This window comes from Austrofundulus limnaeus, unplaced genomic scaffold (genome assembly GCF_001266775.1).
Source record: "Austrofundulus limnaeus strain Quisiro unplaced genomic scaffold, Austrofundulus_limnaeus-1.0 Scaffold90, whole genome shotgun sequence".
NCBI classification, from domain to species: domain Eukaryota; kingdom Metazoa; phylum Chordata; class Actinopteri; order Cyprinodontiformes; family Rivulidae; genus Austrofundulus; species Austrofundulus limnaeus.
The window spans coordinates 979,960-992,078 of record NW_013952492.1 but is presented as its reverse complement, the minus strand read 5'-3'; the positions used below and the strand labels follow the sequence as shown (position 1 = coordinate 992,078).

The 12,119-nt window shown below is 39.2% G+C and overlaps 2 protein-coding genes across 4 annotated transcripts in view; one reads left to right on the top strand and one right to left on the bottom strand.

Annotated features, from left to right (window-relative positions):
• Positions 1 to 1,147: 1,147 nt before the first annotated feature.
• Positions 1,148 to 9,175, top strand: neto2b (neuropilin (NRP) and tolloid (TLL)-like 2b). Of its 3 annotated transcripts, none has more exons than XM_014012329.1 (12): positions 1,148 to 1,616; positions 2,602 to 2,658; positions 2,848 to 3,006; positions 4,519 to 4,767; positions 4,945 to 4,992; positions 5,115 to 5,242; positions 5,492 to 5,593; positions 5,837 to 5,963; positions 6,243 to 6,356; positions 7,689 to 7,819; positions 7,896 to 7,988; positions 8,078 to 9,175. In XM_014012329.1, exons 1-12 carry the CDS (start codon positions 1,607 to 1,609, stop codon positions 8,516 to 8,518), a joined length of 1,659 nt encoding a protein of 552 aa, XP_013867783.1. In that variant the 5' UTR covers positions 1,148 to 1,606; the 3' UTR covers positions 8,519 to 9,175. The 3 variants fall into 3 exon arrangements, with proteins under 3 accessions (XP_013867783.1, XP_013867782.1, XP_013867784.1); XM_014012328.1 differs by having other exon boundaries at positions 6,243 to 6,365; XM_014012330.1 differs by lacking the exons at positions 1,148 to 1,616; positions 2,602 to 2,658; positions 2,848 to 3,006 and adding an exon at positions 3,759 to 3,818 and having other exon boundaries at positions 6,243 to 6,365.
• A 2,016-nt stretch (positions 9,176 to 11,191) lies between these two features.
• Positions 11,192 to 12,119, bottom strand: part of si:dkey-30c15.2 (uncharacterized) — a 5,324-nt gene continuing 4,396 nt past the window's right edge. Inside the window, exons 11-12 of the mRNA XM_014012327.1 lie at positions 11,885 to 11,967; positions 11,192 to 11,811 (exon numbers count right to left, since the gene is read on the bottom strand). Coding sequence (XP_013867781.1) covers positions 11,665 to 11,811; positions 11,885 to 11,967 — 230 coding nt within the window. The 3' untranslated portion in view covers positions 11,192 to 11,664. The remainder of the gene's footprint in view (positions 11,812 to 11,884; positions 11,968 to 12,119) is intronic.

Here is a 12,119-nt window from a genome sequence, read left to right as displayed (position 1 = left end):
TTTATATATATTTATTTCCTCGTTTTTCATTTATAGTTCTTCATTCCCCCTGGCAGCATTGTTATTTTTTGTACCATGTTAGAATGTTCAATAAAGGTTTATTTACGTAAAAAAAAAACGGGTCGCTGTTTTGGCAGCAATGAATTGTGGGTAATACACTTCATTGAAGTCCGTATAAATACAGACTTCACGGAAGGGTGAAAATAGTACCTAAAATGGGTGGGGCAAAGGGCGGATGTGGAGAATGAGGGAAACGTTACGCACTCAAACCCTTCAACATGAACGCGTATTTGAAGTGCGCACGGGCGGAACGAGGGTGGGAGTGCGGGTATTGGGACAGGGCCTGACACTCACTATGTTTGGTCTTCAAAGACACAATGGCTCAGCCAATGAGGTGTATTAACTAGAAGCGGTATCTCATGACTGTCCATGGTCGGAGGGAGCAGCCATATTGTTTGGGACAACTGAACAGACAGGTAGCCGGTGAAGCTGAATGTGGTGACCATGTTAACAGTGATATTTAGGTCAGCACCTCAATGAAACTCTGTTTGCTATTGACAACCATTGTTTTGATTTGATAGAAAACCTTGCCAGCACATATTATCATAATAGGCAAAAACAGCACGATGCCTCGCAACAAAAAGGTTCTGGGTTTGATCCGTTTGGACCTGGGGTCTTTCTGTGCAGAGTTTGCATGTTCTCCTCATGCTTGCGTGGGTTTTCTCTGGGTACACCGGTTTCCCCCACCCTTCAAAACATGTACAATAGGTTGCCTTCAGGCCCAGGCCTTCCTCGAAAAAGAGATCTGTGATCTCAGTGGGATATGACTGGATAAATAACAGTTAATAAAAACATGTTGCCAAGGTACACATGTCTGCATTTAATGACGTTTCTGATAGGCAGAAGCTAAGTAATATTTATTTGCCATTCTGCTTGAAAATCTAGCTTTCATGGACACAACACATCAACATCATCAGTCCAATTATATGTGTTAATATTAATTTGGAAGCTCGATCTACGTTTTTTTGGACCTTAGGTAGTGAATGATGGAAAAACAAGGTCGGAAAATGAACCTGCTTTCTGCATAAAATCACACAACAGGTTTATTACCAGTGAAATCTCTTCAGATGGACTGAGTGTGCATCACTCTGAATCAGCTAATTAAAAAAATGAATGTGGGATTCCCAGTGTAATTCTTCACTATGTCACACAGTGAGTGTGTTGTCAGCTCTTGACTCCTCTAGGAGGATAGGGTGCACATGCGCAATCCTTCGTTTCCCTCTTCCAAGCTCAATCTTCAAATCTCCAGCAGCTGCAGGCGGATCATCAGTTTATTAGAGAGGAAGAGGCTCATTCTTGTGTGAGCAGTTTGCACTAAAAAAACTGTTTTGTTAGGGGGAAAAACGATTATGATTCCAAAATTCATCAGACCTGTTTTGTTTTTGTTTTTTGCGCCGGGAGCCCCTCTCTCTGTTTAACCAGAGAGATTAGGATGGAAATGTGAAAGCTGGAGTCAGTAACGTTAACATGCGCTAATCTGAAGCACAGAAGGGGAATGTGTGGGACACGCAGCTGGTAGAAAAGAAAACAACGGGCAGCAGGAAGGATGCATGCAGGTGAGTGAGATCAGCCGTTATCTTTGATCTGAGAGAAACTTTGTTCTGACAGGAGATTTAATATCTTCCAAGTTTTTTAATGAGTTTCTTGTCCAACTTGTACGCAACTCATAGTGCTTCTACAATTGTTTCTGCTTACATGCTGTAAATGCTGCATTTAAAAGAAAAAGAAATCTGCAAAACAGACTTTTTCTCAGCTGGGTTTGTGTTTTCTCTCTCTTTTTTTGTATCGGCTTGTAAGGAGTCTTGAGAGAAGGAGGATTTATCCTGCTGCTGCTGCTTCAGTCCCTCCTCTTTACTCTCAATATTGTGTCTGTGGAAGTGTCACTGTGGAGATTTAACCCTAAACTAAAATGTAGCTTGTGCCTTGTAGTTTAAATGCACACAGAACAAAATGCTAACATTTCTTATTTTATTAATCTAATGCTGAAATTGATCTGTCTGAGTCATTAAACATCATTTTTATTGCAATTTAGGTGGTAATTTTAGCAACTAGCATAAGATGGCATAAAATGAAGCTTTTTAAACGTGCACAAGGTTTAAAGAAAGCACGAACAAATCAATTAATACTTCTTTTTAGTGTCAGGAAACTTTCAGAGCAACATTCACGTAGGTAAAAATTGGGATTTGTCAGCCTAGCTTGTTTATTTACAATGCATTTATTTTCCATGCGATGTATTAACTTTTATAACTACTATACGTTCACAGCATCAGAGAAGAATATAATTGAAGTTTTGCTTGCTAATTTCTACCTTTTGGGTGTGAAAAATCAGAAAGGGAGTGCACAGATGGCTCACTCTCACTGACTCTGAACTCCTGACATCTGACCTCTTCTGTACGTTCAGGCATTCCGCTGAATTCACCGAGACGTTGAACTTGAGCAAACAAATCCTGCTAAGCTCTTTCTATCTTTTCTCTTATTCCTTGATTGTGCCCCCCCCCCCCCACTCGCTGTGGTGTCGTTTACTGATGGCTTCTCATACAGTCTGGATACTCCTCCTATTCACCGAGGAGGGATTTTCTCTTGCACAGAAGATTAAAGGTAATTCATTCTGGGTTGTTTTTTATCTCCTTTGTTAAAACAACCACCTCAACCTTTATGCATTTCTGTTTCATTAAAGGTTTTTATGTGAGTAGGTATGCTTTTTTAGCCAAGCTATCAAAGATTCCTCGTCTTCAATACGAGTCACAAAAGACGTTTTGTTTTATTGGTCTTTGTTGCCATGTGTAGATGGAGGTGCTGGAACTAAAGACGGTAAAGCACCTGAGCATCCACGAAGGGCTCGTCACTGTGGGACTTGGGTTCGAAAACTAGACGGTGGAAGCTTCAGCTCTCCAAACTACCCAAACATGTACCCGCCAAACAAGGACTGCCTTTACGTGCTGGAAGGTAACCAATCAATAGTCCGATGTTTTCACTTAGTAAAAAACGTTCAATATGTGTACTACTTTTTATGTAGATGTTGAAACTGAATTGAGGGAGATGTTTTTGTTGATTCTGGTACAATACAAACATGGTGCATGTTTCATTACAATGATGTAATCGTCTTGTTGTTTTCTAAATAAGACTGATGACATTGCTGCAGCATTTTTACAGCGGTCACCAACATTTTGTCAAAGTTTGTTTATGTGTCTGTGGTTCTGGCCTATTACAGTCTTCTGTCAGTGTTTAGTCATGGCCTCGCACACAATGTTTTGGGTTTTCTTACTGTTGCTCCATACTCTGGTAGATCTCAGTCTGACAGTTTGTCTTCTTTTCAACTCATTTAAAGAAACCAGGATTATATGAGTCACATTTAACTTCCCTTACGGATTAATAAAGTATTATTGAATTGATTGATTTGAATTGAATCTTTGATGAAATCCCAAACCAAATCTACAACATTAACTAGAAAAACACCATGCAGATATTCTTAAAAAGCCACATTTACTCCAGCAGCACAATATGGACAAAGCAGCAACCACATGACACCCCAAGTTTTGTTCTAATTACATCCTATCCTGGTCTTTGAGGACCACGATCCTGTATGTTTTAGATGTTTCTCTGCTCCAACACCCCTTATATGAATGAATGAACGGATGATTAACAGTTTTCTGTAGAACATGAAGATGTAATTCAATCCCTGAAGCAGGTGCGTTGAAGCAAGAAAACAAGGAAAACCTGCAGGATAGCAGCCCTGAAGGACCAGGAAAATTTACATGGTATATCTGCTAAGAACACAAAAGAAGCTAGCAATACCAAAAGCAGCCTGATATACACTTGGTACTCAAGGGGACTGAGATGTAAAATGAAGCAGCTTATTACCCTGTACTTACCTGGTATGTACCAATATTTATTCAGTACATACCAGGTAAGTACCAGGGCATTGTTACCCAAAGGCATATGCCTCTCATGAGATAGAAAAGAAGGACAAGGCCTAGAGTAAAGCTCATAAAAAAGCTACAAGTACAGTATGTCATTATACCAGTGCAGACAGTGCATTTAGGTAGCATTGCAAGGCCTTGTGCAACAGCATAGTTATGTCATGGCTATGTAACATGAGTGTTATGTGCAGCGTTTCAAAGTTCCTACATTAAAGCTAAAGAAGTTTTCAACATGACCAACAAATCTGTGGCAGCACATTGAGATCACACTACTGAGCGTGAGATACATAAAGATGCAATGTTGTGATTTTTACAGTATTACCTTTAGGCCATGTATCTCAACACACCATAAACATGCAAAACAGATACACATATGTGAAATCGGGATTATTATAAAGCTACTTTGTGTAGAAACCGATTTCTTTTTTCCATCATTATAAACATTCAGCCAGACAACTTTTTTTATTGTCCATTTTATGTCATGTTTGAACTATAGATCTGTGGCACAGGAAATGACAAAGTGCTGCTCTGTCCACAGCCCTGCCTCGCCAGAGAGTGGAGCTGCTCTTCAACAAGCTCTTTCACATCGAAGCATCGTTTGATTGTCGTTTTGACAACATCGAGGTGCGAGACGGTCCCTTTAGCTTCTCACCGCTCATCAACCGTTTCTGTGGCACAACCAGTCCTGGGGTCATTTATTCCAGTGGTCGTTTTATGTGGATCCGGTTCTTCAGCGACGAAGAGCTGGAGGGTAAAGGCTTCCAGGTCCAGTACAAATTTACAGCAGGTAATTGAAATGCACAAAGGTGGTTTAACTTCAGCCCTATTTAGAGTAACATGCTCTCTGTACCAACCGGGTACAAGATTTTAAATAATGTTTTGGTACAAACCCTTCTTGCTTGTAAAGTACAGTACCTGCACTCTGACCATCTTATGTATTTATTTTTGTGATTTTCCCTCAAAGACCCTGAGTTTCATCTACATGTGGGAGGACTTATGAACCCCATACCAGGTAGAGTAGCCATATCTGTTTTAACAGTATGCATTTTTCCAATGTACTTTAAAACAAAATATTAGTGTTTAAACCAGTTATCTATTTTTGCCTGTCACATTTTGTGGGTGTTTGTGGTTCAGATTGTCAGTTTGAGCTGGCGGGCCTTGACGGCCTGATCCGCTCAGGTCAGGTTGAAGAGGATCACAAAGTGAAACCAGACCAGGCAGTGGACTGCATTTGGACTATAAAGGCTCCAGCAAGGAACAGAGTATGGCATGCAACACATTCAAGTTGTTTGTTAATTAGCTCATGGTATTTCCTACACTGTCTGTGTTAGGCGTTCACAAGCTGATTTTGTCAAATATATAATATTGCATAATATATAGAAAAGGAGCAAGTAGTGGCAGAAGTTAGGAACCTGCAAAATCAAGTTTAGGAATAAACAACGTGATTGACATGGAACAAAATGCCCAACAGATGTCATAGATTATACAAGGCTTTGTCTTTCTTATTCCAGATTTACCTGAAGTTCTTAGAATACCAGATGGAACACTCTAATGAATGTAAGAAGAACTTTGTGGCTGTTTATGATGGCAGTAGTGCCATTGAGGACCTGAAGGTAATTAGCTGTCCAAAAATATGTTAGAACTATTTGTCTTCTCAAACTTTAGGCCACTGCGTAGCTCATTTCGTTAGCGTAGCTTGTCTACAACATAATTTATCTTTTTCTATTTCTCAAAAGTATTTCTATTTGATATCATTAACACATAAAGCAGCTGACCTAGAGACCCTGACCTCAATGAGACCACACATACAGATGTCCGAAAAAAAAAACAACAAAATGGTGTGTGGTTTCTTTCAGGCCAAGTTTTGTAGTACAGTTGCTAATGATATCATGCTGGACACCGGTTTTGGAGTAGTGAGGATGTGGGCCGATGAGACAAGCCGTCTCAGCCGTTTCCGGATGCTGTACACTATTTTCACCGACCGTGAGTTTTATCACACCAACTACTTTCTATTTTTCGTTCAGTCTCTTCTGCAACTCTGAGAAGTTTATTGAGGTTTAGTGGTGGGTTTACTCATGATTTTTTAATAGCACATTCAAATGGCTGCTATTCATTATTGCATTAGAGTTACATTATGATATCTATTTCATAAAAGTTGAAATGGACACTCATAGGACTTACAGCTCGTGGCTTTGATTGCTTTACCTACAGTACATACTTGTCTGCATACCTGCCATACAGTACACTGTGTTTGTGTTTTAGCACCCTGTATAGGCAGCGCGTTCTTTTGCCACAGCAACATGTGCATCAACAATTCTCTGGTGTGCAATGGCATACAAAACTGTGTCTTCCCTTGGGATGAAAGCAACTGCCAAGGTACCCCAGGTCTGCTAAAACACTGGCGGAAACATTCTTTGTTGATCTGACTTTCTGTGTTATGATGACTTGTGTTGTGCTGTGCAGTATTGTGTGCGTCTAGTGTGTCAATCTGAATTTCTTTAAAAGGGATCCACGATTAGTTGTAACATAAGACTTTATTTAATAAACATATATTTTAACTTTAAAATGAAGACTGTAAAAATAATGTAGGCTGTTGAGTTTTTATAATTTTTAAATTAAAAGTTTAAAAACATATTACACAGACGGGGCCATTTTATKTACACGCAAAGCATTCTGRGTAAATGATGACGTGGATAGGTCCTCGGTGCGAGGCTGCTAGTGAGCTCTATCCACTCTGAAGGTTAATCTTGGACAATATCTGACGATTGACTCTTTAAATGAAACCAGAGAGCGTTGACAGAGAGGAGAAGGTAGAAATGACTCAGCCTGTAACTGAAAATATAGATGGAGGACAACAGAGCTGCTTCATGGAAGAAGAAACCCAGCTTAGCCTGTTAGCTTTAGCATTAGCCCTGACGCTATCACCATATATTATAGCTCAGTGCTACACATTCTCCTCTCGTCACTGAGGTCCTCCATCCACATGACTGAGAGGGGAACGCAAAAATGACTCAGTCTGCAACTGAAAATATGGATGGAGGACCTCAGTTTAGCTTGTTTGTCGCACTAGCACTGAGTTAATACATATAAGGCAATATAGCATTGGCGCTAGCGCGAAGACTAACAGGCTAAGCTGAGGTTCTTCTTCCATGAAGCAGCTCTGTTGTCCTCCATCCACATTATCAGTTACAGGCTGTCATTTCTACCTTCTCCTCTCTGTCAACGCTCTCTGGTTTCATGTAAAAGAGTCGATCATCAGATATTGTCCAAGATTAACCTTCAGGGTGGATATAGCTCACTAGCAGCCTCGCACCGAGGACCTATCCACATCATCATTTACCCAGAATGCTTTGTGTGTAAATATAATGGCTCCACCCATGTTAAAATAAAAATTTAAAAATATACAGAACTAAACAGCCCACAGTATTTTTACAGTGTTTATTTGACAGTTAAAATAAATGTTTATCAAATAAAGTCTACGGTTGCAACTAATTAGGGATACCTTTACATGTAATTATGTTAAGTGTTTATGGAAAAATATGAGAATTTTATCAAATGTTTTATTTGAATTTGCAAAAGTAAGAATCATTATTACCATAGATATTTTTTGTCATATTATTCTCAAAATTTAGCTTTATCTTGAAAAATGCATCGACAAGTCAGAAACTGGTGTTTTACATTGATGTCTTTTTCAAATTTTTATTTTAGACACAAAACCCAGAGCTGCTTTTCTCCAAATCACAAAGACTCAGGCAACAATATTCTGTGTGTCCACGGGCGTGGTCCTGCTACTCTTCATTTTCTCCATTATGGTGCAAGTCAAACAGCCACGTAAAAAGGTAATTAGTATGAGTTGATAGCAGGAAATTCATGCCATATATCGATGTTTAAATCATTTTTGTACTGCGTCTAAAGGTGGTGATACGTAAGAACAAGCTGTTTCGGCGTGCTGACCTGCAGAAGGTGTTTGATTCCCAGCACTACGAGCTCTTCAATCGCAGAGACAAGGTTCCTGTAATTACTTTCATACTTGAGAATCTTTTGCTTTCTCTTCAAAATGCTATTGAACAGAAAATATATTCTTTTAAAATGTTTAGGATATATCTGGGAACCTCAGGGAGCTGTCGGATGAACTCCTGTCCATGCAGGCTCTCAGGAGACTGTCGTCAGGTTCGCGCTGCGTGCATGAACACCACTGTGGCTCTCAGGCCTCCATCAACTCCATCAAAGCTGGTCACAGTGGATACATCTTGGGCAAAGGATCTATAGAGCTGCCCCCATTCCGAGGGGACTGCCAAACCACCGTACCTCCTTTTAGAGACTTTAACAGCAGTTTGCGGAAGAAGAGCTGGCCCAGTGTGAAGCAAAGCCGAATGCAGAGCCACCCGGGGGATCGGATGCTGTGGCGGCAAGATCGAGTTATGGAACAGAAGGAGGAGAGGGAAGAGGGGCGTTATGATCTGTACGTGCGACGAGTGGGACACCAAAGAGGCAAATACGAGATGGCTCAGCGGAGAACTTTGTCCATGGACTTTTGAAAGGAGCTGTGGGAGTTGGCACGGTAAAAACTGCAGCAGCTCGAGCTCTGAACTGTGCTAACATTCCTAAAAGTGGAAGAAATAAAAACTCACTGTCATTTACCACTTTTTTATTTGCCTTTTATCCAGTAAGGTTGGAAAACACAGTGTTTTGTTAAAGGGCATAACTTTGAGAACTGCCAAATCTGCTCCGACTCTAAAACAGCTGCAGGGAAGCTGTTATCACATTTGTGATAAAAGCATAAATGTGACAACACATTTGTCATTTTTAGGTAAATATATTTTAATATGAAGCAAACAGATTTATTAATTATGAATTTGTGTTTAATTTTTTAAGTGTGATTTCTTTGGGGAAAAAATTACCTCAGTTTTGATTCATTAATGTACCTGTTAAGAAAAAAGGATAAAATGGGGCATGATGTCTCATGTCACGCTTGATTTGGAACAGTTTCTAGAAGGAAGGAGTTTGGTGGCATGGGTTTTTTAACGGGTGTGCCATCTGGAATTTCCCCCATGAACTTTATTTTCATAAGTTGATGTTTTACAATCAGTAGTCAAGTTTGCCTTTATAAAACACTGTCACGGCTGACGACAACTAGGAGAAAATCAGCAGACTTTGTTGCATAAGTTATTGTAATAAAAATATAACAAACTCCAGATTGCACGTTATCCTGGTGCTTTTGAACATGCAGAATGTCCTTATTATCTTGTTCTTTCCTGATTGCGTGATAGTGGGAGAATTGTCCCAGTTTTCTCTACAGAACATGCAACACTAAATTCACCCATATGACTCTCGTTGCCCTGGAGATGCAGCGCCGACAGGCCACATTCAGAATGCCCCGTCGATTCATCAGCTAATCCAAGTTTGTTCGGTTCATTTATCATATTCAACAAACTCACTGGGCAGATAAGTGTTAGAGCAACTATGCACGCTAGCAGACGAACACATTCACAGGCATTTTTTTAGTGCCAGTGTTTGGTTGCTGTTTATGTCATGCAGCAATATTTTAACTTTTGGTTTGATATGCCTATAAGCAATTCAATAAAAAAAAGGATTTCTGTCTTTACTAACATGACTGATAGAAAGAAAATATACCACGCGGGGGGTAAAAACAGTGCATTGTAATGAATCAAGCTTTGTTCTTTTGAAATGCCTTGGGTTGCCTCTGTTTGGGTTATAGAAACTTGATTTATGAGACACGTTTCATACTCAGACTTTGGATGTTTTTCCAGTTTGTAGGAAGGGGCAGAGTGTCGGTGACTCATTAGACAAAAGATGGCTTGAAGTAAACAGAAATTTAGGTCAGTGGGTGTATGAAATAAAGTCTGCAAAGCTTTTACATCCACAAAATGCCCTAACAGTATAAGTGCTCAGCTGAGCTTATACTGTGTTACTGTTACTAAAAAAATTATTTCAGTTTATTGGTAAGAGACAAATTAAAAAAATCTAACTTTTTTTTTTTTTGTAGAGACCACTTAATGCCACATTTTGCTATGAGGATGCTGTCTTGGAAGAGCTGAATAGAGCAAAAATTTTCTGTCAAAGATTAAAGCAGATTACTCAGAAACTTTCTTAGATTTATTTGTATTGGAACAAAAACCACCTGCAAATTCCCCCACATCACAGCAGAACTATTAAATCAGTCATTACCTTTGGCACTTGATGGAAGCCAACCTGTTTACGCAAAGTGAAAATAACAGATGCAGAAAACTCCACGTCAAAACTAAAACATTATGGCCGTCACAAGGTTTAGATTAGTCAAAGGAACAAAACTCGTCTCTCTTGTATAAAATTTTATGGGTTAAATGGGAGGTGCAGTAAAACCAATGTTTGTCACAAACAAGCCTGCTGAAGCTTTATTTAAACTGGTACAAGACACTGGAATAAAAATGGCTTAAAATACATCCAACTGAGTTGCCCATCTTGGTTAAATGTTGACTGCTCAGGTGACTTTATAACAAGTTTACAATACATTTCCCCTTTGACTAAAACTACATGTGGGCCAGATATATATCACATTTTGACATCAGTGAAGCACATAAGTGGGTTTTCCTATGAGATAACAGCCCAGTCACCAGAAGAATGGGTTCTTATTTTAATAAAAGCTATGAAAACCTATGGCCTAAATTTCTTGTGTGTTTGTTCTGGATCAGTTTCTATTTCACCGTTACACAATGGTTTCACTCTGTTCTCATAATTCTACACATTTTCTTAATTTGCTGGAGCTTGGGAAAGCTTAAATACATATTTATGGTATATAAATAACTTACATTAATAGATTTAGATGTTGCAGAAGAACTGTTAAAAATAGACTTTATATAATTTTAGATTTGTAGATTGATTCACGGAACAGCAATGATATGCCATCTTGCTATTTTCAATTATGGTCTAACCAGTTTACTGATGCATTTACGTCCTGCGTGACGTGTTCTTTGTCAACATAGCAAGCATGCTTTATGTGTGACCTCAGCTGCACTGAACACACACGATTCGTTTTTGTGAGATATGCTTACGTTTGTGGTTGCACACAAATATGACAGAGCAGATAGCATGTTCCTCTTCTGTGTAACAACTCAGCATTCCTCGGTGCACCTATACCTACTGAACCCTTTAAGCAGTAAATGGCGACACGTGCACCCTAAATGAAACAAATTCGAGCGTAAAGACTGCAGTCGTGACAGGATTTACATAACTTTTATTTGACCAAAGAGAGAGAGGAAGAAGGACAGTTGCACATGAAGCCAATATGACTGAGCAAAGCTTTTGCTGATTCAAAAGAATAAATCTGAAATTGCAAACAGCTGAGCAAAATCATTGGCAGGATACATCAAGTATCTCAGGACACAGTCAGTGATCTTTGATATCTAACATTTTTTTAAGAAAACTGTACAATAAGAATAAGTACCACACATTTCCCACAAAAAAGTTCCAATTGCTGTTTCTAATAAAAAAAACTACAGTAACCACAATTAAATAATACATGATTTCTTATTTTAAAAGTGTTTGTGTTTTCTTTTTTATGTGATCTGTCTTGCTTAGTCCAGTTTGTGTTCCAGTTTTCGCTGCCATGAAGTCATGGTTGCGTGCAGTTTGACTTCATGAAGCCAGGGCAGGGTGTTGCCGCACAACAATGGCCCTCACAGCATCAGCTTCTTAGAGATTCATCGAAGAAGGCTATCTGGTTGTATCTTAACAGGGGTGTGTTTTCCCCGAGAACAGCATCTGTGAAGTTGGGCCGTTTCCAGGCATAGACCATGCTGTTCAGAAAACCTTGAAGGGACACCATAACAGCCTGAAACAAACCAAAACATTGTTGTAAAGAGAAACTTCTCACTTCGTATTATCATGTGTCTTTTGATACTAACCTGAAAGCAATAAAGGGGGAACAAATCTTGCTGTTTGACTTTTGATGATATCTGTGGTATTGACACCAGAATGACAAGAAGAACTATGGGATGAAAATTAAATAATGAGACGTCACCCACATTAATTTACAGCTAATTGATTTGATTTGATTTAACAGGAAAAGATTATTAAAAATCAAGCCTGACTCAGCATAATGGCTGTTTTACAGCAGGTTCCTGTTCTGCAGCACATAAA